This window comes from Cynoglossus semilaevis, chromosome 7 (assembly GCF_000523025.1).
Source record: "Cynoglossus semilaevis isolate Cse_v1.0 chromosome 7, Cse_v1.0, whole genome shotgun sequence".
Taxonomy (NCBI): Eukaryota; Metazoa; Chordata; class Actinopteri; order Pleuronectiformes; family Cynoglossidae; genus Cynoglossus; species Cynoglossus semilaevis.
The window spans coordinates 9,758,860-9,782,379 of NC_024313.1; the positions used below are offsets into that span (position 1 = coordinate 9,758,860).

A 23,520-nucleotide genomic window follows, 5' to 3' on the forward strand; every position below is an offset into this window, starting at 1 on the left:
ATACTGTAAATACTAAAAACACCTTGCGTAGCTAAAGGACTTTTCAATTATATTAGTTAAAACTTGTGTTTTTTCAAGTGCATTAGTATAGTCATTATTATTTTGTGCACATGATCATTTTCTTTCTCTTAAGGAGAAAGGATTATGACGCTGTCATGAAATCCCATGCAGCAATATTTATTCAAAGATGTTTTGTGTACAGATTAAGTTTGTAGACATACTAGAATTTTATTTAAAACATTTTGTTAAAAACAATTTATCATCTGAAATGATCTTCATAAGACATAGAACATTTTCGTTAATGTTAATGGAACAATTCAGTCAGATCCTGTCTAATTTCTGTTAGGACTAATTATATGATGATTAATCATGATTAATTGAGATAAATCTACTTTCCTAAATATCGCACGTTACTTCTTCATGAAAATTATTTTAATGATTAGCTCTAATACATGTACTAACGTTAAATCCAATGGTTTCTGCAGATGCACCTCTGAAAGGTAAGACGGTCTTGTTGGTTGGAGAGGGCGGACCCTTTGACTGTGCTCTGCAGAGTCTGATAGAGAAAAATGGAATGACTGCTGTCAAGATTGCATGGTGCTCCAGGAGCCTTCAGAGTCAGGTTTGGTTTACTTGTATTATTACTTTGACTTTAACACTAATACCTGTGAGCTTTTATTCCAGTTTTAGCATGTACAAGTTGTCTGTTTTCAGTATTTTTCTCGTTACCATTATTTTCTCACCTAACGAATGCATGCTTTTCATTCTACAACTTAATTACAACATCTCTTGTATCCTTAAAACACAACTACTTGCTTCGTCATTTAATTATAAAGTCAGCGCAGTAACACTACGGAAGCACAAGGGGTCAGTGTCGTCAATGAAAAGAAAAAGGAACAGCGTTTGCAGTGGTTATAAGCGCCTCCTCAGTATACAAATTATCTGTAGCATTTTTCCAATTCATTTGTTGGTGACTACTGTGTATATTAATCTACATTTTTAATTTAATATGAAATAATTTGTTTAGTGAAGTCAATTTTCTTTCTTAAAAACATTGTTAGGTTCTTAAAAATATATATTACTTTTTCCATATAAGGTGATGCAGGCTGATGCTGTGGTCTTATCTGGAGTGGGAAGTAGGATTGTCCCACCCACCTGGTTTAAGCCAGATGCTTCTGTTATTTGCTGCGAGTCCACTCTGGAGCCAGGTACTTCTTAATTATATTGCATTCCCACAGCTGTAATGTTATAATAATAAATTTGATCTTAATTATAAACTTCCTAGCTGCACAGAAACTGTGTAATAATTCATGTTTCTTTGTTGCTGATATCCCCGACTGCATTGAGATTAAAACCAAAAACCTGAAGTGTTTAACAGTATTTTTTTCACCCCAGGTGATGGTGCAATCGACACTTTCTCTAAGGCTGAATTGTCGTACCTCACAGCAGTGTACAGAACACAGGTGCATCTCTCTGCTGCCATCTAGTTTATGTCCCTGTTTATTTTATTTATTTAATCTGTGTTCAACTAACTCTTTTTTTTTACCTTTTTAGAATGTGGTGCACAGCTGCAGTCGGTGGATCCAGGAGAAGCAGTACCGACCCTGGAGTTTACGCCGCCTGGCACTACAGCCACTCACACCTGTACCAAGGTACACAACACTATTTGTAATGCATTATTGTTTCATACTGGTTTGTATTTCACCTTCATTACACACCATATATATGTATAGTAGTATAATTATATATATATATATATATACACACATATATATATGCATGTGTATATTTGTAAATGTATATTTTATATGTGTGTGTATTTACATGTACACAATGACATTGGTATATACATATTAAAAATATGTAAATGCATATAAATGAATAAAAGTATATTTACATGTGTGTTTTATGAAGAATTTCACTTTTCTGTATTGGTAGAGATATAGAAATCTCCAGAGCTCAGGTGCCCAAACCAGTGAATCAATTGGCTGAGGAGATTGGTTTGCTGCCGGAGGAGCTTGAAGCCTACGGCAGAAACAAAGCCAAGGTCCAACTTTCCGTACTAGACCGCCTTCAAACACAGCCCGATGGAAAATATATACTGGTTGCAGGGTAAGTGTGACCAACATAAGTACAGAGTTCTTATTTAGATTGTCATCAAAGTATCACATTTACACTGGCTTCTTTATGCGTTTATCCACACAGTATTTTTGGTTATAAAGTTCTATGTTTACACCCTGATTATTCCTCAATAATGTGAACATTTCATTGTCTAGAATAACCCCCACTCCACTTGGTGAAGGAAAAAGCACAGTGACCATTGGTCTGGTCCAGGCCCTGTCGGCCCATCTTAGGCTCAACTCCTTCGCCTGTCTCCGACAGCCCTCCCAGGGACCCACCTTTGGGGTTAAAGGTCAGCTATGATTATTCTTTTATCATGGTCCCAGGCCTTTGTGTTCACCTTTCCGTGCTCTCTGCCTTCCTCTTGACCCCACTGTAACATAATCTAAGAATGTTTTAGCTAATGATAACAAGTTTTATAGTGTTGTCTTTATCTAGATCTCCTTGTTAGAGATAGTATTAAAAAATGAAACAAAATCTAGAAGGAAATTGAAAAAGACATCCAGCTGTTTAAAACAGCTCGTGTTTGTTTTGGATGGAAACTTTCAGCTTTTGTTATGTTTTCTGTTGAACACACAAAGGAAGTTTTGGATGAGCCGCCCAAAGCAGCGGTTAGGAATGTAGCAGAAACAGAGTGATTGGCTGTCGTTATCAGTGTGAAGCCAGTTTACATACCCGGCTGCATTTAATGTTGGAGTGAAATGGTTCACTCAGAGTCCACCTCTCAGCATACCTCCTTTGTACCTTCTCTGTCCTATTGTCTGCCTCTGACTGTGCTTGTACGTCTCTGTGCCTAGGGGGAGCTGCAGGAGGGGGATATGCCCAGGTCATTCCCATGGAGGAGGTGAGACACAGACAGATTCATGGTGCTCCCACCAGGAGCAGGACTTGCATCAAAGACTTGAGATGTGCAGAGACTCCCACAAAACACTCACATGTGCACAGACCTCACCCCTGGAGCTGTGGCACAACATTGTCTTTGACTGCAAACAGAGAGGGAGGGGGCAGTGGGTGTAGATTTAGGGAGAAAAGGGAGAAAAGGTTCAAAGTTACATTGTTGTAGTCGACACTCATTGTAGAAAAACATCACTTTGCTTTTACCTCTTAATCATCTCACTGCCGTACTGCAACAAATGATGTTTTTCTTATTGTAAATCTGCGGTTTTAGGCCAAGCAGAGAGAATACAAGTCATCATTTCTTAAAGACAAATAAGACAAAGTCAAAACCATGAGAAGACTTTTCTTTTGGAAAGTCTGTTTCATTCCTGTGACATTAGTGTATCAGTAAATGTCAGCTGAGGTCAGACCATTGCAGGTGTGTGCAGATTCAGAAACATTACTTATTAGATCTCAGAGGTCAGAGGTCAAGGTTATGGGAACCTATTGCCCTCATGAACTCATTTTGTAAGGCATGCCGTAAAGGTAACTCATTGCATCTGAAACATCAACTTGAACTCCTAATGAGGTCAACCCACTCTGGTGGTCAAAGGTCTTGTACATTCTGACCTCATAATAGACATTTTGTTTTTGTTAAAAGAAAGTATGCAACAACCTGGTGAATTTGTATAATCTTGAACCATCTTCCTTGCCACGCCCTCCTGCAGGTGGTGCTCATGCTCCGGTACAAAAATGGTTTATATAAATCTTTTGTGCTTGCTTTTTAAAGTTTTTTTTTCTCTAAAAATGTAAAATGTTTTGATACCTTACAACAAATTTATGAGCTCAGCATTCCTGATTCTTTACATTCTGTTCTGCAAACAAGGTGGCATTTAGAGATGTATGGTCTCCTCCAAAGCTTTCTTTTTTTCTCCATCTCTCCTTGCCTGTCGGCCTCCAGTTTAACCTCCACCTGACCGGTGACATCCATGCCATCACTGCTGCCAACAACCTGGTTGCAGCAGCCATTGATGCCAGGATGTTTCACGAGACGACACAGTCGGACAAGGTAATGACACTGACTATGCTTAAGATGTGTTTTACACTGTGTACAAATACAGTATAATAATAAACTTGAATCAATATCATTCCGTCAGCTAACGACATAATGAAGAAATTAATTTATCACATCAATAATTTATCCTGTTTTGTTCTTGTACTCTAAGTGGGAAGCTCTGCTTTTCGTTTTTTTTTTACATTGCATATCACACAATACGTTGCCTACTTCTTAAATTCTGGGCATTATTTTTTTAACAGAATGTTCATTTTCAGTTCAAGAAAACATTTCAAAAGGAATGCTCTGAATAAATTACATTTTCTTTTTCCTCCCCTTGTAGGCGCTGTTTTATCGACTTGTCCCGACAGTGAATGGAGTGAGAAAGTTTTCACCCATTCAGATCTCCAGGTTACATGTAAGTCCAGATGTGGCCTGCACCCACATCTATTTTAACATATATCCATGTCCACTAGAGGGCTCTATTGAGCCTGTTTTTCACTCTCCTACACTTCATCTTGGTTACAGCCCAACAAATGTCTTATCTGTTCTTAAAGATTCCTTTCCATCAAGTCTTAAGTAAAATACTTACGGTAAATGTTCTGGGGGTGTGAAATTCAACTGGAGTAACCCCAGTGTTTGTCAGCTCTGTTTGATGAATGTCTGTGGAAGGAGAAGTTAAAAGAACTGTAAAATATTTATTGGTCTTAATGGATGGAGTTAGAGAACCATAATTTCCAAGTGAACCCTTTCAGCCTGAAAGTGGTTGTTTCTGCTTACCGTATGTTTGGATTACAAGGTGTTCTAATGGACTGAGTGAGATAATTACTAATATTTGTATTGTACCTCAAAATGTCACACTCTAAAGTTTGCATATTCAAAGAAGATGTGTAAAATCCAAGCAGATGTGTAAAATCCAAACCTGAGCATTTCTCAGTGTCTTCATCTCTTTGCAACTGCAGCGTCTTGGCATCAAGAAAACGGAGCCAGCTTCTTTAACACCGGAGGAAGTTAGCGCCTTTGTCCGCCTTGATCTTGACCCTTCGAAAATCACCTGGCAGAGAGGTAGTCACTCGTACTGACATGAGCTGAAGGGAAAATGAGTGGAGGCCAGAGTTAATTTGCATTCAGTCTAAGTCTCTTTTCTCTGTACCAAAGCACTGATGTATAATTTCCCACCTTATAGAAAATGCCCATAACTCTGATCGGCTCTTGCCCTATTTGTATACCGTTTGTATTCACTTAGGCTCATGACTTCCTGACTGGTTTTTACAGATGTATCCAAGACATAGTCTTCTTCTAAAGAGAGGAAGGTTGTTGACAAGGTCTTTGACAAAAACTATTAGTTGACCATATTAACACTGTTGAAGACAAAATACAGCTGGAGAATTGAAAAACAACTGAAATTCCATTCTCTCTCCTTGGTTGTCACTCATCTTTACAGTCAACCTTCTACTTATTTAGTTCTTTCTGCATACATCTGGTGTAAAATTGCACTTTGAAACTTGCACATGTGAACGCTGCCCATTCAACGTCTTGCCTTTCTGTTTTTACAGTAGAGATTTGGCAGTATCAACTTCACAAGTGCATTCATATGCAAACAGCCACATAGCGTAGATGTTTTCTCTGGAACGGTCATACGACACTGCCTCCATCCCATTGAATTAGCATCTTCTGCTGGAGGGCTGAAGTTATCAGCCAGAGGATCATTCAGTCGTAGCTGCGCTGCTTCAAAGTTGTTAGAAAAATCTGCTAGGCAGAGGGTAATACTATGACTGATGTGGTATTTACTCCAGCTCCAGAGAGTGGAGTATTCTTACGAGACATAACCCGGAGATTAAAAACACATTTACCTTTTAGTGCTGTGTGTGTGTGTGTGTGTGTGTGTGTGTGTGTGTGAGATGGCGACTGTGCGTGTTCAAGAAAACACCCTGTGTCTTTTCATTGTTCTGCATATTACATCAAACCAGCAGAAAAAGTAATGATCGACTGGTGTGGCTTTTTTTTTCTCTGGTCGTAACAGCAGAATGAAATGGTTTTGACACTTTCAAAGTGAAATGGCCAAGTGCTGATTAATGAAGTTTCGAGCAGAAAATCTCCCCTGGCCAAGTTGCTGTGCATGTGTCAAAACCTACTGACTGCGTGACTAAAACATTTTTCTTTTTATACTTGATGATTACAAGTACTTAAGGTTCTTGAATTTCTCTTTATGCCTTTTGTGCAATATAAGTTACAGTTTGGAAACCCCAATTTGAGAAAAGTCAAACACAATCTTATAGACAACACAAAATAAATCAGTAGTTTAGAGAATAAGAATTTGCATGAAGTACACTTTTATCTCCAACATATTTGGAGTGTGTTAGGGCAATATTTTTTTCAATAACTTTATACCAATGATAATTAAGTTGTTTTTTACTCTATTACTAATGTTGACCAGTACTGATGTTTTCACAACTTGTGTTTTACAGTTCTTGACACAAACGACCGTTTCTTGAGGAAGATCACAGTTGGCCAGGCCAGCACCGAGAAGGGACAGATGAGAGAAGTATGAACCCGTTATAATCCTGAACGTTCTTTTCAAAAATATTTATTTTCTTGGGTTCTGTGTATTTTGGACTTGGGCATCCACAAGATTAAAAACCCAGAGTTCAACATTATAGAGTTTTAGTGGTGTCACAGCAGGGTTCCCACCGCACAGGCATGTAGAAAAACAATATGATATAGTGTCCAAAAACTTTAGGATTCACACAGAGACATGCCGGCCTCTATTTGTCTTTCCTCTGACCATAATGAACCCCAGATGTGTATCTGCAGCAGTGACTGCTAAATTAAATCCAGTAAACAAACACTTCACCTTAATTTGAGGCAAGCAGGAATAAGCGAAAGCAAATGTTTAAAAAAGGAGAAAAACGACACACACGTGTTCACATTTACCAGCATCGCTTCAGCACACTTTTCATTCCTTTGCAGCCCCCTCCCACCCACTCATCCTCTCCTAGAGCTCGATATACTATAGCCCCCCAGGGTGTTAACTTTGGCAGTGGGAATAAAAATGTTATGTTCCTTGGTGAATTGATGTGGTTAAGGTTATGTTTCTTTGACGTGTAAAGCAGTGCTTTATAGTTTCCCCATATCAGTAGCTTCATTTGGTTTTACTTCCCGAGTCGGTTTCTCTTCCATTGGTTTAGAAAGTCCAGTCAGAAGTCAATGTTTTAAATTAAATGTGTGAGTGCATACTTTATACTGTGATCACTGTGTATCTCCTATTAAATTACTGTTATTATGAAAGCATAAATATATTCCTTTGTATAAGTAACTGTCATGACACCTCGTAAAAGTGCAGTGATTTCATTAGTTTGTTCTTCCAAACTGTACTCAGGTAAATTGTAATACTGAGATGTTCTTGCAGTTTAATTAAGATCTAAAAAGGTATTTTTACATTTGCTGCTAGTGCTTTTTACATGTCTATTTATTTTCCTACTATTTTCAATAACATTTTCATACACACTGTGTGTATAATGACTATAAGGGAATTTAATAATTGTAATAATAATAATAATAACAGCTGAATTTAAGAACATTACATTGGTACCATATCTTTGCACTATTGTTTAAAAATATGTGTGTGTGTGTAATTTGTTTCTCACCCTTTCTCACACTCCAGACTGGGTTCGACATTGCAGTGGCCAGTGAGATCATGGCCATCCTGGCTCTGGCAGACAGCCTGGAGGACATGAAAAACAGACTGGCTCGTATAGTGGTGGGGACCAGCCGCTCTGGGCAGCCCGTCACCACAGAGGACCTGGTGTGTGTTACTGTGTAATCTTTTCATTCGGCCAGTGTGGGAATTTTACCCCTGGCTATCTCACAGTCAGCTTTATCATTGTTAGGTGCCAAAATCTGGACCTAAAAAATAACTAGAAAGATTGTATTAGGCATTTTTGACTGGTAAAGATAAATTCAATCCTTTTAATGAAATGACCTCATACTTTATTGTAAGATGGTGGGAAAAGCAATATATCCCTGGCAGAGTGTCCTAATGAAGTGTTTAGAAGCAGTTTTCTGTTGCAAAAATAGTCTTTAATTGTTAATTAAATTATTGTTAGATAAGATGTTGATAATCTGAATCAGAGTTGAAATTAACAAGTCATTAGTTAGACTGAATTTGTTTTAAAAAGAAATGGGCAGATTGACACACAAAATGTTACCCTTTGCTCCAAACCCACCCGCGTTCTGGTTCCCTCTTTCAAGTGTATGTCTAATCTCTGTCTAACCAGTGATTAAGATGTGGGCCAGATTTTTCTGCTCCCATGCAGATCTGTAAGCTCAGCTGTCTGTGGTTTGTCTGAGAAAACCACACTCTGTGTTGTTTCAGAGTTGTACAGGAGGAACTCCTATAGAGTTACTATTAGTCAAAATGCAAAAAACACCACCACACCTCAAGGAGCCGACCCAGTGGGGATATGGTGTGTCACTGTGTCTATATGATCCATGTTGTGGTGTGTTTTTGATGAAATTTGACTTCCTTCATTTGGTACCCATTTGGACAGAGAGCAACCTTTTAATACAATTTTGAAATTATGAATGAATGACTCACCCTTCTTTTCTTCTTCGTTTTTAGGGTGTGAGCGGAGCGCTGGCTGTCCTCATGAAAGACGCCATCAAACCCACACTGATGCAGACCCTGGAGGTGAGACACACCACAAAACCCACAGTTAAATTATCATTACCCTGCTCATCTTAGGATCTGGTGATAATTATCAGGCAGATTAAATACACGGACAGTCCACAGACCCATAGGGAAGTGTACACCAAACCTAAATCTGCTGTCAGCCAGAGAAAGGAGAGTGGCCCCGCTGAGAGCTTTTAAGAAAGGATGATAGATGGATCCTTTCCTCCCATGGCTGTTTATCATTACAACAGTGTAGTGGAGGGCAGTGGAGCTCACTGATTCTCAAAGATGCACTAAAACTTTTATTTGAGTAATAATGATGTGATCCTGCAGTAATAGAAATGTATTTTTAAACATATTTATAATATAACATATTTAACGTTACGGGCTCCAGTTCACACAAAATAAATAAGTTAATACACAATATACCATGAGGCGTGTGCATTCAGCAGTGTTAGGTTTTGTTGTTTTTTTGGCGGAAACGTTGCAGTCCTGCTGTGTGACACCGTTTCCTGTGTGGGTTTCCTGTGATTTTGGTCAGGAAACTGGAATTGGGATCCAGCGAGCATCTGAGCTCCATGAGAAATTTCCAGCAGCCATGACCACCCCTGGCCCCTTTTGCCCTCATTGCATCTGATTGTGTGTGTTTTGATTACAGAGGGACATGGGCTGGAATACGTAGGCTAAAGTGTTTGTCTTTTCGCGTGTACTGCTTTGTCGTCCCATATGCATCAGGATTTTGAGGAAATCTACTTGTGTCTTAAGCAGACCCCAGCCGTTCTATGCATTTTTCAACATCCTGTCTACGTGGACTTTCACACTTCTTTGCATTTTTCAAACATCCTGTCTACGTGGACTTTCACACATAACAACATGCATCATTCTAAGGAAAACCCAGTAGTAGGGCCTGTGACTGTGGTCCCAGGGCTCCCAAAAGACATTTGCTGGGAACCTCACTGCAGCTGTTGTAATGGATGATATGAAAGACCCCTATGTAAAGGAAGCAGTGAATGTTCCTGTTATTGTCCATCTTACTTCCTAGTCCACATGTAATCCTCCCAGTAGTGGACCAGATGCTGAGGTGACAATGTTAAACCTCTGTTTGTTTCCACTGTTGTCACCCCGTCTTCAATCACTTTCCCTCAGCAGCAGATGTGGAGAGTGTGAAAAGTGTGAGGTGGACGACGCAAAAGTTCAACAGTTGCAAACACGCATGGAAATGTGACGTAAAGCGTGACGCGTGTACTCCTTTCAACGGAATAATTACTAAAAGGATGTTTTCATCCATCAACTCTATACTCTATACCTCGTTCTCTCCTCCCTCCTGGTGCCGATGCAGTTTTAGAGGCCGTTGCACAACATATTGTCTGTTTACATAGACAAATAGTAGACTGGGCCGCAGCCTTCGTCAGAGCCTTGTTAAATGGTTGATTTACTCCCCAAGGGGAGGCTGTTTATGCAAGCAGAGGGAGAGGTATGCAAACATAAACTCAGAAAATTGTGAAAAGGCCGTCCCATCCTTCCTTCTTCCTCTTTCTCAAGGAATTTGCAGGCGGTGTAACAATGGCATTATTTTCATCTCCACCACTTCTAGCCTCATGTAGCCTTCTATTAATTATAGTTCAGTATTTGAAGAAAGTTTAGACAGAGATGAAGAAAAGAGATCATTCTATTAAATATATTGTCTACTTGTTACATTCATTGACTCCTCATCACATTATAAATAGCTACTGTAAAGCCTTTGTAAAGGCTGTAATGTTCACACATTTAAAGAAGCACGTCCTCTTCAACACTGGTAAATTAACTACAGCTCCATTTGCATAACTCTATATGATTAGCAGCTGCTTCAGTGAATTCTCTCCAAGTGTTCTTGTTGTGCATTCTGGACGGCTGTTTAGGGAGTAATTCAGATCAGCACAAAAATGAAGCCTGTTGGCCGCAGGCCGGGGCGCCAGTCGAGTGCCTCTTAACTTGTGCCCAGTGTTGTATATGAACGGGGTATCTGCCAACATTCATTGACAATATTAATCCTGCATTTTTGGCAGTTAAAATGTTGAATATTGAGTGAAAGAGCTGGTTAATCCTTATTTAACCCCCCATTCTGTGAGTACATTTGAAGTAAGTTGGTCCTAATGTGTCCTGTGTGTTTGTGCTCCACTCTCATTCCTGCAGGGTACTCCGGTGTTTGTCCATGCTGGGCCCTTTGCCAACATCGCCCATGGCAACTCCTCAGTGCTGGCAGACAAGCTGGCTTTGAAGTTGGTGGGACAGGACGGCTTTGTCGGTGAGAACACACAATCTGCAGACGCACTTTGAGTTAAAATAGACACGAAACCTATCAACGTTTTTTAGTAAGTTCAGTTTCCAACAGCCATTAGTTGCAGACAGTTTTGACCTCTGTCCTGACCTTCTGCTCCTGAATCTTTCCTCCGTGCGTCAAGTGGACCTTTTGTCTGACTGAGTATACAGATCCTACGTAACTTTCTAGGAAACCGTAGTGAAGGCAGGAGAGGAAGCAGATTGATCGTCTTGAGTACCTCAGGAATGCTTTAAAGTAAACCCCCTAATCCCATCAACGTCAATCCACCTTGAGTATTTCCACTTTTATCTGTCCATCTATCCTGCAGCCCCTTGTCAGCTGCGTTGAGTTGAATTATGATAGGAATGCATCTGGGTCTGTGGTTCCTGTCAAGCACACTTGACACGTGCGCTAAACTCGTCAGTGCATACATATTTATGTATGTGTTTTTAAGGTTTTTCTGTGTTTCGGGGCAATAACAAGTACAGGCAGGACCATAACACCAACACAAACTCAAACTGTGCTTCACAAATGTGTGAGGAGGGTTAGGGTTTCACAACACGAGGTGGAGAAACAGCGAAGCTTCTCAACCTTCATCGCAAGTTTTCCATCTGCCTCTCTCCCTCCTTCCCTCCCTCTCTCTCCCTTCTTCAATTTTGTTACCTGACTCTAAGGTATGCCAGGAACTCACCCTCCCTCGTTTTCTTATCCAGCAGCTGGGGTGCTTGTACCCCCCCCAATCCCCCACCCATCTCCTCACCATCCCACCTTGTCCTTAACTCTTTTCTTGGAAAGTGCAAACACTCCCATTCTCACACAACAGTACATTATAGTGAATAACAACCAAGCTGAAATGCTGAGACTTAACACAATTCTGCTGAAACAACCACTCAAAATAAGTGATAAACCCATTTTGACATTGCAGAATCCCACAGTTGCAAAGGCTTCATAAAAGTCTGGGCGCACCAACCAACATAGAAGGCACAGAAATATATGTAATGAAATATAATGATCTTCCTGTTCAACACCTACTCAGTATGAAACCTGGGTTTTTTAGTTGAACAAAACACTGATACATTTGAAGAAAGACAGATGAGAATAAGAATATTTCATAGTTCTGTCTGTTATTTTCGTAGACCAACAAAGAGGAATATATGAATAATTAAATTATAGTCTTATGACCAATTATCGTTACACTGGACAATTTTCCACAGTACACCTGTCGATCTCTCATGGCACACTAATCTGCCGAGGCCCAGTGGTTGGGAATCAATGGCCTGGATTCTTTTTTTTTTTTTAAACCTAGCATAACATCTGGGTGTGGTGGTGAACAGTCATGACCACAACTAAAAGAATTGAAACCCATGCTGTGGACACCATGTCTTTTTGTGATGTTCACATCAGGTCATTATATCTGTCATCTCCTCATGTGGCAAACGAAGCATATGAACTCCCACTGAACTCAGTGACGGGTGTGTTTGAACATTCTGGGGCAATGCTTCATCACGGTTAGTATTAATGTGGAGGAAGGGGTTCAGGGGGGCTTTTCGAGTCACTTTGAAATTTTGCTTTTAAAACAGAAACAAGCTGCTCTTGGAAGGGGAGAGTTTGTACCGCCAGATGTGAGGGATTCATGAATCATTAACCGTCTGCAGTGTAAATCCGACGATCCCTCCTGAAATTGACTTACTTTTCAATTTCCCAGACTGTAAAGCCTTCCTGTAGCCACCTAACAAATCATCCACCTACAGAGAAGTGTTAACTGAGTGAAGATGACGGCTCAATGTGACCAATAACCTACAGTTAAAACACCACTGAAATACAAATACATACAACTGCAAATTCAAGTGAGTTGTTTAAATGTTCAATAAAACAAAATTATTAAGAACCGACTAGTCTTTAACAGTGAGTGAGAGGGAGTCGATGTAACTCTGTTGACTTAACCTACTCTTCAGCATTTTTGCGAGTGTTTTTATTGGCCGAAGTTATATTTTGAAACCTTTTGTCTCTTCCCCCTCTGTTATTTGTAACAACATCCAACTTCTCCCCCCGGTACTCTCTGGACTGTTCAAGGTTGTTGCACAAAACAGGAAGCATGCACGTTTACCCTTTACTAGTTTTACTCACGTTCTACAGATAATTTCATAAAAATTATGTTATAATATTGAGCCACTTGCACAATTTCTGTCATTTATATATACTCCTCACAAGAGCACAGGTATAAATGTAGTAATTGTTCTAGTACTAAAGTGAATTTCATCAATTTTAATTTAATCTAATCTTTCTCCTGTTACGACGTGACTGCAACTGTTGTCCATAAAGTATGAATTGACCATAGTGTCTGTCCACCCACAAACATGCATGTTGACAAATGATCATTCAGTTAATCTGTTTCCAGGTTCCATGCTTCCTGGTCACATTTCCCTGGCGTCCTTCAATCACATTACATGTACTGTAAAAAGGATCAGCTGTTCTTTTTATGTTTCCTGTAAACAGACCTCCTACACACAAACACAACACAACTTTTCCCACAGTGTGTGTGTAAATGAGAACATGTGTATTGGCCGTTGATAGGCAGATGGAGATATTGGATGTAGAGTGCACATCATTCTGTCCGTGTGTTTATATGTGTGTTTCCTTTGTGTCTCCTCTCAGTAACTGAAGCCGGTTTTGGAGCCGACATCGGGATGGAGAAATTCTTCAACATCAAATGCCGCGCATCAGGTTTGCGACCTAACGTGGTGGTACTGGTTGCAACAGTCCGTGCCCTGAAGATGCACGGAGGAGGTCCAAACGTGAGCCAACTACCTGTTACATCACAACAGCTTTTCTTTCTTCTTAAATCTAATAGCACAGATCCATACATGGACTCATATTCTCACAACATCACATTGACTTTCATGTGACAATGTTCTGTACACACCTACCACAAACACATCAGCAGTAACCTGCTAATAAAATGTTCCACAGCACATAACAACATAACAGCCTGTTTTCACCATAGTTTCCAGTCTTTGTGACGCCTCGTCTCTTATGGTGTCGTGCCATTAGATTTAGTTGCGTCTGTGAAATCTAATAACTTCAGAAACCTGTTAAACATATTTTTCTATTTGAATCCAATAAAGTGAACCATGTGTATTCATGTTTGTCTCCGTGTGTTTTCAGGTATCGGCAGGTTCGCCTCTTCCTAAGGAGTACATTGATGAGGTACAGTAGTTACAAATGACTATATGACTTTGGCAAATCCACAGACACACCTATACGTGAAATGTTATAATGAAATTCTAATTAGCCTAATTAATATAAAGGCCTAGACCAAGCTGGAATATTTGGATGCAAGTTTATATGAAATCCAAAAACAAACTGACCTTAGATTTGTTCCGTCACAGTGACAGACAGCATTTGTATAATCTTATTGGTCTTTCCAATTTAGATCGAGTTGTGACCTTTGACCTGAAACATCCTTGTGTTTGCTCAACCCAGTCTCCTCTCTCCACAGAATCTGGGTCTGGTTGCTGGTGGCTGCCACAGTAACCTGAGAAAGCAGATCCAGATCACTCATCTGTTTGGAGTACCAGTAGTGGTGGCACTCAACGTCTTCAAGTAAGATGTACAGAAGTAGATAAACACATCCATTAATGTTTACGTCTTATTTTCTTCACACAAGTCAACATCTTTGCTGCTTAGCACGACTCACATTTTCCACTTTTCCACTACAGTAGTGTATTTTCATTGTTGAGGCTGCCTCACCTCTGTTTCCTTTGCCGACTCTTTCAGGACAGACACCCAGGCAGAGATCGACCTCGTGTGTCAGATTGCAAAAGAGTGCGGAGCGTTTGATGCCGTGCCATGTCATCACTGGTCGCAGGGCGGTCTGGGGTCAGTGGAGCTGGCCCAGGCTGTGGAGGAAGCTGCCAGGACACCCAGCAACTTCCAGTTCCTGTACGACACAGAGGTCTGTACACGTAGCTCTGCATGTCGTATTTCTGTTGTGATTGTTCTTGTCAGTGACGACAAACACGTCCACATTTCTGATGAATGCATTCAATGCTCCGTTCTGAACATTCTCTGCTGGGAGTGTAGGTTGTCCAAGTGCAAAGTTAGATCCTGTAGAGATTGTGGCGTCAGCTGGTTTGAATGAGTTTAAGAAGTTGTGACTTACATTAACTTATCCTGTTACTGTGACATGTGTTTGTCTCAGTCTGGTCATTTTCAGTATACATGTGGCCGACCCCGGGCCACAAGTCCAGCTGTTGCAGTGCAGCAGGTCTGGGACTAATGTAATGAATCCAGTCAATGTCCACTAACGGACCTCTGTTAGGATCACTCCACTTCCTCCTTATCTTCATCTTTAAGCTGATCTTATCACTTATAATTACTTGTTTTTAGTTTGTGTTTGTCGTTTTTTTTTTCTTGGCTGCACTGGGAAGAGACACTCTCCTGATTTATGTCAGAAATGCTCATTTGATGGATCACAGGCCAAACCTAATAAATTGTATCGCTGATCCAGATCAGGTTTTTAACTTAGTACCATGGTTAAGTGGAGTCTTGTGTGTAGCAGACATAAGGCTCATCATAGGTTCATACGTATAGAAGACAATGAAGACGCTTCTCAGAGACAGTGTAGAATAGTTGGTATTTCTGCCATCAAAATAATCTTTTTAACAACAAAGCAGCAAACACATTATTATTATATCACAGTATTACTGCTGCTTTTACTGCATTGTGCTATTCATAAACACTGACCTACTCTTAGGGACGATAGATAGATACAGTGGATTTGGTGGCTGAGCTGGTCATGGAGCTGGATCCGGTTTTCCTGTATAGTGCTTGAAATTGCACTTCCTCCTCCTAAGCCAGAGAGACAGTTACAGGGATTACCTCTGTACTACCCATTGCCTCAGGTGTAAATGTTTTTCCGTTGGTCTCTCTCATCCTCCGTTTCTTGTTTAGATGCCTATTACAGAGAAGATTAGAACCATTGCACAACGGGTGTACGGAGCAGACGACATTGAGCTGTCTGCAGAAGCTCAAGCCAAGGTGGATTACTACGACCAGCAGGTGAGTTCAGTGGTGCTGCCATGACCACCAAAGAAACTGTATTAGAAAACTGTCTCTACTCTTTTTATGTGCTGTGATAAACTTGCACAATTCAGCTACATTAAAACATGTAGCAATTTATAATGTGAAGGGAGTTCAAGCCTGAGACAGTGCCGGTGAAAAATAATGTTTTGTTTTTTTTTAATTAAAGCTATTCTTTGAACAAAGCAGTTCCCTAATGGACACTGTGTTTTCCAGGGCTACAGCTCACTGCCCATTTGCATGGCCAAGACCCATCTCTCCTTGTCCCACATGCCTGACAAGAAGGGGGCGCCCACAGGCTTCATTCTGCCAATCAGAGACGTACGTGCCAGTGTCGGCGCAGGCTTCATCTACCCACTTGTGGGAACGGTAGGTGGTTGGCAACAACATTTCCTCTTCTTCACTTTGAATGAGGTTGATAAGAACACACACACAAGTGCTTTGTTTCTCTGTAACATTCATAATGTCTCCTTGAATAACACTAACTAACACGTGTAGTTCTCTGTGGTCGCCTGGGACTGATTGTAAAAAGTTAAAAAGTTCGAACAGTTTGTGCCTGGGACTGATTTTAAAAAGTTAAAAAGTTCGAACAGTTTGTATGGTTCCTAATAGATAAGCAGCCAGGGCCAGAATCTCTCTGGACAGACAACTCAGGGGCCGGACACTCAAATGAAGCTAAAGACAGAGATGTTAATGTTACATCGTCAGCCTTTGGTAACGTGTGGATTTTTTCTTCTTCTGTCAGCTTCGTTGCTTTATGGCAACAACAAAAATCACTGATTGTAACAGATTCCAATTCCAAGCGTCCGTCCTCATTCCCATGAGTCAAATCTCTTCCTGTAACCCTATCACTGAGCTGCTCAGAGGTGATTTGGCTTCACTGGACCCTCTCCGTTGATTATCATGGGCTTGGCAGGAAGGAAGTTGCTTCCTGAGCATTTTTTGCGTCCCGCTGTTTCACCAGAGTCCCCCGAAGGCCTGGCCTTTGATAGGCTGAGGCAGAGGTGTCAAAGGCCGGGCATGCTGAGAAGGGCTGGCAGTGTCTTGGTGCGGCGTCTGCCCAGCGTCCACACCATGTCTTTGATCTGCTGTGGCCTGTGGAGCCACTGCTACGTTGATGACCCTTGAACTGTGACTCATAACCTAAAGGGAGACTCCTAGTAGTTCAGGACATAAACATAATCATTGGATCAGGACAGCGTGATCCAATGATTTTCTTTTTTTTCACCTTTGAAGTGCAGCATCCCTCTCTTTGACCAGATGTGCTTTATTTTTCTTAAATTTTCTACAATGGATGATTTGTGTTAGATACAGAACAAATTACACTAATATGGGAAATTACAGATTTAACCCAAAGTAACATCTTCATTGAAAGATGTTACTTTGCTGAGTTAGACATGAATCTAAGTCAACACAAAGTGACAGCATTTTGTTTTCTAACTTGGACTGGGAACAGACCTTCAGGTCAGAGTGGACACAAAGAAGTGGAATAATCCCACCAACAAAAACCCCTCAGGCAATTAGAACTCAAGTTTGGAAGGAGGGTCGGGGGCAGAAGGGGGAGCAGCTTCACATGTGGGTTAAGGGTCTTCGCAGTGTAAAGATTCAGTAAGGCACTGATGTCATTCTTCAGATATGTGAGGGAGGGGTCGCAACCAGGACAATAGATTTTCTATTGGGTTTGTGTCCCTCCAATGCACCATTACACATGAGCAAGTTCACATTTAGGTTCAAATCCCCTCCAGGACACCACAATAGTCAGACCACCACTGTTTTGGTCTAAATTTTAAAAAAAGTTACAATTAGTTGTTGTAGAAAAAACTTCTGTTGTTGGAGTCAATTGATCAAGCATCTCATCTTGATGTCCAAAAAAAATTGATGACCCAAAAAATTCTCAAAAAACAATTCTACTAAAAATGCAACTAAACCACAAGCGAAACACAAAAAGTAAAGCTAAACTCAAAAAAATCAGCATCCATGAACTCTGTTTTTTTTAATGTTTTTTTGCAACCGGAGGACTGCGTAAACGTTTTTTTAAATGTTTTTTGCAACCGGAGGACTGCGTAAACCTTTACTTCCATTCCCCCTTGTTAACACCTTGTCACTCAGAGTCATAGTTCTGTCGCACGGACAGATTCAAAGTAAAACAGTTCCGGTGACTTTCCACTCACTCTGTGTTTATGCAGCGGATTCATCGCCTCACTGCCAAGAATCCAACTTCATTAGATGGTAGTTGATACAGGGGGCATCACTGTGACTCCTGGGGAGTTGGTTCATTTCACACCAACACCTGTGGTGGTCAAGTGACTGAAAATGTCACATGTGTTTTCTGGTATAAACTAGTAACCCCAGTCTCCAGAATGGGAGGGGCTTAGGAATCCAGGGACACTGTCCAGTGCAGGGGTTCGTCTCTAACAAAGACACATTGTGTGTGGGGGTATAGTGTGAAGACTTGTGTGACCCAGGCTGTTTCCAACTTTAGCCTGGCACTCTTATTGTTTTCCTGTGATCGCAGACTAGTTCTCAGGCCGTGAGAGAGCAGAACAGTGAAGCTTTTCTGTGACATTTTCCTCTTTACATTTATGCATTTTATAGCCATATAAAAGCCAAATTCCTCCCCTGTGAATCTGAACAGACTTCCTGAATCTAACAGTGGAAGGATGTAAGGACATAAAGATCTGTTTCCTTTAATTGTTTGGGTTTTTTCTTTTTACTGTATTTGTTTGTACATTGTTTTATTTTTAGCATTTTTTAGGATCTTATAACTAGAGAACCAGGAAAAGGTTGAATAAATGTTTTTTTAAAATAAATGAATCCAACCTAATGTTTAAAATTTCAAGCTGTAGTTCTATTCCAATACAGTTTGGGTCATTTGTGGTTCAATAACACGGCCTATGTCAGAGTTTATACTCATCTTCCCCTGGCTTCAGTCCCTTCATTTACTCTCACTGTTACGTTTCCGCAGGCAGGAAATAGTTGAGTCTCTCACTCTTGTCTCAATTCCGCTAATGGGCCCATAAAACTGGCCGTGGGTCAGAGGGAAGCAGGCATGTGGAGAATGTCTAATGAGCAAGATGGTTTACTTTTCAGCTCTGACTGGACAGGCAGCCTGCGATCAGGGAGAAGAAAGTGTTTTATGAGCTGCGACGTGGCCTTTGATGAAATTCAGTGTGAAAACAACGTGCTTTGACGACTGACCGCATATTATTAAGTCCACAGACTTTACTGTAAATCTCACTGATTTCCTCTGTGGAACAGGTCGGGGTGTGTCTTTATACTTTGTAAAAATGTTTAATTTTCCTCCGGCAATGACCAGTAGTCAGTGTTGCTGTGATGACACACCATCCAGTTAGCATGGTCTCCTGCTGTAAGGCAGCCGTTTGTTACCTATATTTTAGATGACAGTGAGAACAAAGATGCTACTGTCTGCAGTCTAATTCATCATGGCTAAAGTGGAGGTTGTCAACACGTAGATCGTCTGTCTCTCTAGAGTTAAACCAGTCCAGATTATAGTCATTGTCCCGTTTACTCCAGGTTTGATAGGGGAGATCATGTCTGCTGTGTCGCAGCTGTGTTGTGGTTAGAAGACTCAATATGAGCTGATGGTGTTTATTATAAAGGCTGCAGTCTGCTGCTTTATTAAACACTGAGTCAAAGGCCTTGTGCTGAAGTCACTGCATTTAAAGACAAAAACATTGAACTGAGTCTCACTCCCTGTCAAGAACAAAAAAAAAGTTTTTCTCTCAAATATGTAAATTAAAAAGAAAGAATTACAACATGTTGTTGTACAATTACTATCTGCACAATTAAAATAACCTGTGAAATATTTACATTTTATACTGTTTTTTTTTCCTTTTTGTCTTTAACTGTGGAAAACTTTGTTTTCTTTCCCTCAGATGAGCACCATGCCTGGTCTGCCAACTCGACCTTGCTTCTACGACATTGACCTGGACCCCATCACAGAGGAGATCACCGGGCTCTTCTGAGCACGCGTCAAGCATTGCTGCGATAGCAGATGGTAGCGACTTGGCCGCGTTTCTTCGTGTCTTTCTGATGGAGCCGGCGTTGTGCCTTCATTAATATTTTACAAGCGGCCATTGTCTTTTATAACTTGTTACATGAGACGTATTTCCTCCCTGGAGTTTACTTCAGTTTATTACACTCACTCTGTGCCAAAGTCTCCAGTCAATGAGGCTGCGCTCCCTGACTCTCACACACTCTCATCTATCAACCGCCTGATGGCCCAAGCTCAGCTGTGTTTGTGCAGTCCTGTAATAGAACATGTACATTATGGGATGTGCAGGACAAGAATGTACAGCGTGTTTCCTACTTTACAGTCTTCTTTAAAGATTAAAAATATTCATCAAAAAATAAACCAGTTCATTAAATGCCAAAGAAGAATTAGCAGAGCCATGAGTCTAAGAACAGTTAGTGTTTCATATGATTAATTTAATACACTGTGTTAACATTTCTTCTTTTGAAGAAAAAAAATATCAGTACAAGGATGCTGCAGTTTTATAACCGTAACATTTTAACTGAAAATGCTAATTTACGCACAATATCATTACTATATTATTATTATTAACATGCATTTATATCTGTTTTTTTTTATTTTCTTGACCAGTCCAAGCTGCTGAACTGCCCATGAAAAACACTAGTTGCGCTCTTAATACTTGAAGATGCAGTGTCAAAGATTATTATCATGTGATAAAATGTGTACGTGTCCACTGTGGATATGTCTTGTTTCACTGTGTTTTATCATATTAGTCAAAGTGTTTTCCTTTTCAACAGACACAATGCGTCTTAACTCTACATTGTTTTGTTTTTAAAATGTTGCTTTGACAAATGCCACCCATTGTTTTGACTGTCAGTAACTGTCCTATTGCTTCATTTGTGTGTGATGTAAGAACATGTCAGGTCACCAAGTATTCATATAAAGTATTCCTTTGGATTACAGTTGCCTTAAAAGACCAACAGTTCTTCCAAATAAACCTTTTATTTACTTGAAGCATTTGTTTGTGTTCCCTCACACCCTGCAGTTGTCAACTGGTTCAGTGACGTGCAGTGAGATTCATGGCTGGCGAGGCACTGACTCCTCAGGAGTCAGATTTACAATAGTACAAACCGAAAAGAGCATCTTATTTCACTACCCATCCAACAGCATCACCTGGTAACGCTTCATATCCATCAGCATTCCTCTTTCAATGACACTTACACCAACACAAACATATACACAGGAACATATTTGTTCTACAAAGAAAGTTTCTTTTATACAAATAGAGCACCTTTTTGTGTTTAAGCATTTAATATTTACTGTAAACAAATTAAAGTATAGAGAAGAGTACAGCAAAAATTTAATTTTGACCTTCAGTAAAACATTTGAGTTATTTTTCAAACCTTAAACTCTACTTACTCCCATCTTATTTTTAAAAAACATAAACTTAAAAACATTTTTAGCCTTACCTTCACTTATAGATGAAGTCCATGGTTGTATCTCTCGGTTTCCCCTCACCTTAGCACTGTGGATGCTAATGTTTACACTGCGTTGCTCATCCAATGCCAAATCGATTCTTGAATTTCCAACGGTTTTTAAAGAAATCCCGCTTTGAATGTCCGTGGCTGATCTTTCGTGTCTGCTGAGGCTTCTTTGTAAATGTTTCAGGTCACAGTATCCCGAGTTAGTCCAGACGTTATCACACGATGAGAATGACAAGACACAAAAAAGCAGTAAAGGAGGTTTGTTACAGGACAGCCACACAGCCTCCACTTAAAAATAACGACTTTTCTGTCCCGTAGTTAGCAAACTAACCTTTTAGCTCCGGCGTTTGTCTTCCATCACTTATCACTTCCTGTTTGGACCGGAAGTCCAAACGCCGACTTTCAATTACCTGTTGAAGCCAGTTGGAGAGCACCTGTCAGTTCACGTACGACCCCTTGAGGTGAGGCAGAGTAATGTTTCTCTGACTTTCTCTGAACTTCATTGGCTGAGGAACAGAAACCGGCAAGCGTCATGTGACCCAGTTTGTATTGGATCGCGCAGTCAGATACGAGGCACAGCTCTCCACTGCTTCATCCGGGGTTTCTGCTCTGTATTTGATCGCGAAATACTGCCTCTCCTGACCGCACGTCACTGACTGCTTTCTGTTGAAGTTGTTAAAATGACTGTAACAATTATTCTGTAAAAATAGTCAGTTTTATTTCATGGATTAATCGAGATTAATTACAACCATTATAATCTTATTAATCCAGAGCTGTCCTGTGATTGTTCACATTAAAGTTTTTTGACTTTTTTCCCTCTCATCCTGGTCCTTCTTCCATGACGTCACTTCTTTTATTTCCCTTCTGCGGTGTTTCTTACACAGTGGGTGTTTCCTGTCTTGAAGTGTGCCCAGTAAAACACCCTGGGGTCCGGCACCTGTCATTATGAGGTGCTGGGGTTTTTCAACATACAGCCATGGTACATGTATCCACATGTGTGGCGCCTGTCATTGCTGCCATTCCACACCTGCTCCCTCTGTCATTCTGTGTTCACCAGGCAGGATCTGGTGATTTAACTGCAGTCGGTGCTGGAGGAATGTTCTTTTGTTCTGCACAGTTCCAGTACTGTATACACACAGATGACAGGTTTGAAGACATGTTGTGGATGAGGAAGCAGACTCCGTCACTGCCGTGTAATGTCCCATAAAAGTCTCTGTTACAGTCGTTAACAGTCAGTTTCTTCTACTACTTATTTTTAATTGACTGCTGCATTTCAGTGCCAAGGACGGGTCCATGTTTATCTGCTTATAAACATTTCAGTGCTGCAGCTGTTTTGTTTTTTGTAACCACACCAAGGTTATGACATGACCCCCGCTGAAATCAACAGAGTGACCAGTGGAGCTGGCTGTATTTATATTTATTTATTTTCTTTTTGAAGTTGTACTTGTATGAGGAATTTACTTTGTTTCTACGACTTATTTCTCTGTTCACAGCTGCTGTCAGGTCACTTTGGTTTCACTCTGCTGCTCAGACTCTCGCTTTAGGCCTGTGGGAACTTGGCTCGGAGCAGTCGGACTATAATTTGTGCGTCTAGAAATTCCAAACAAAATAGCACAGCCCGGCCTGCACTTACTGCTGAATATCATCTGCCCATCAGAGAAGCAGCGCTGCTCTATACGGTACACTTTTTTGCTTTAGGGCAACAGACAGAACATAAAAAACCCCACAGGAGTCATCTGGGTTTGTCTTGCTGTTGTACTAAACTATTTTGTTTTATTTGATTTTTTTTTTTTTTTGGCAGCCCATGGCCTAATGCTAAGAGGATCAGAGGTGTGTGTGATTATCAAAGCTCCCTCGCTACCTGAGCAACTCTGAAAACATTTGTTTTTGTGCTAAACTAACGTGTGACTAACCAACTGAAGATTGTTTTTTTCACAG

The 23,520-nt window shown here is 40.5% G+C and overlaps 1 protein-coding gene and 1 long non-coding RNA gene across 11 annotated transcripts in view; one reads left to right on the forward strand and one right to left on the reverse strand.

Moving 5' to 3' along the window:
• mthfd1l (methylenetetrahydrofolate dehydrogenase (NADP+ dependent) 1 like) overlaps positions 1-21,109 on the forward strand; it is a 24,542-nt gene extending 3,433 nt beyond the window's left edge. The window contains exons 7-27 of the mRNA XM_025056655.1: positions 469-622; positions 1,097-1,208; positions 1,396-1,463; positions 1,555-1,652; positions 1,939-2,112; positions 2,277-2,413; positions 2,919-2,965; positions 3,959-4,066; positions 4,395-4,469; positions 5,014-5,116; positions 6,520-6,596; positions 7,716-7,856; positions 8,673-8,741; positions 10,896-11,007; positions 13,678-13,817; positions 14,188-14,229; positions 14,522-14,625; positions 14,800-14,977; positions 15,976-16,083; positions 16,321-16,473; positions 20,001-21,109. Of these exons, the coding sequence (XP_024912423.1) occupies positions 469-622; positions 1,097-1,208; positions 1,396-1,463; positions 1,555-1,652; positions 1,939-2,112; positions 2,277-2,413; positions 2,919-2,965; positions 3,959-4,066; positions 4,395-4,469; positions 5,014-5,116; positions 6,520-6,596; positions 7,716-7,856; positions 8,673-8,741; positions 10,896-11,007; positions 13,678-13,817; positions 14,188-14,229; positions 14,522-14,625; positions 14,800-14,977; positions 15,976-16,083; positions 16,321-16,473; positions 20,001-20,090 (2,290 nt within the window). The 3' untranslated portion in view covers positions 20,091-21,109. The remainder of the gene's footprint in view (positions 1-468; positions 623-1,096; positions 1,209-1,395; positions 1,464-1,554; positions 1,653-1,938; positions 2,113-2,276; positions 2,414-2,918; positions 2,966-3,958; positions 4,067-4,394; positions 4,470-5,013; positions 5,117-6,519; positions 6,597-7,715; positions 7,857-8,672; positions 8,742-10,895; positions 11,008-13,677; positions 13,818-14,187; positions 14,230-14,521; positions 14,626-14,799; positions 14,978-15,975; positions 16,084-16,320; positions 16,474-20,000) is intronic.
• Positions 1-22,438, reverse strand: part of LOC103381098 (uncharacterized) — a 25,335-nt gene extending 2,897 nt beyond the window's left edge. For 2 of the 10 annotated variants that reach the window (XR_001760303.2, XR_521751.3), the window contains exons 1-10: positions 21,568-22,438; positions 8,649-8,735; positions 7,699-7,775; positions 4,974-5,139; positions 4,644-4,714; positions 3,057-3,104; positions 2,797-2,924; positions 1,898-2,025; positions 1,547-1,642; positions 463-556 (exon numbers count right to left, since the gene is read on the reverse strand). This is a non-coding gene — a long non-coding RNA (uncharacterized LOC103381098). Of the gene's footprint in view, positions 1-462; positions 557-1,155; positions 1,239-1,546; positions 1,643-1,897; positions 2,026-2,796; positions 2,925-3,056; positions 3,105-4,643; positions 4,715-4,973; positions 5,140-7,698; positions 7,776-8,648; positions 8,736-14,390; positions 14,503-21,567 lie in introns of those variants that run through there. The other 8 variants (XR_001760306.2, XR_003050023.1, XR_001760307.2 and 5 more) reach the window with 8 other exon arrangements.
• Positions 22,439-23,520: the final 1,082 nt, after the last annotated feature.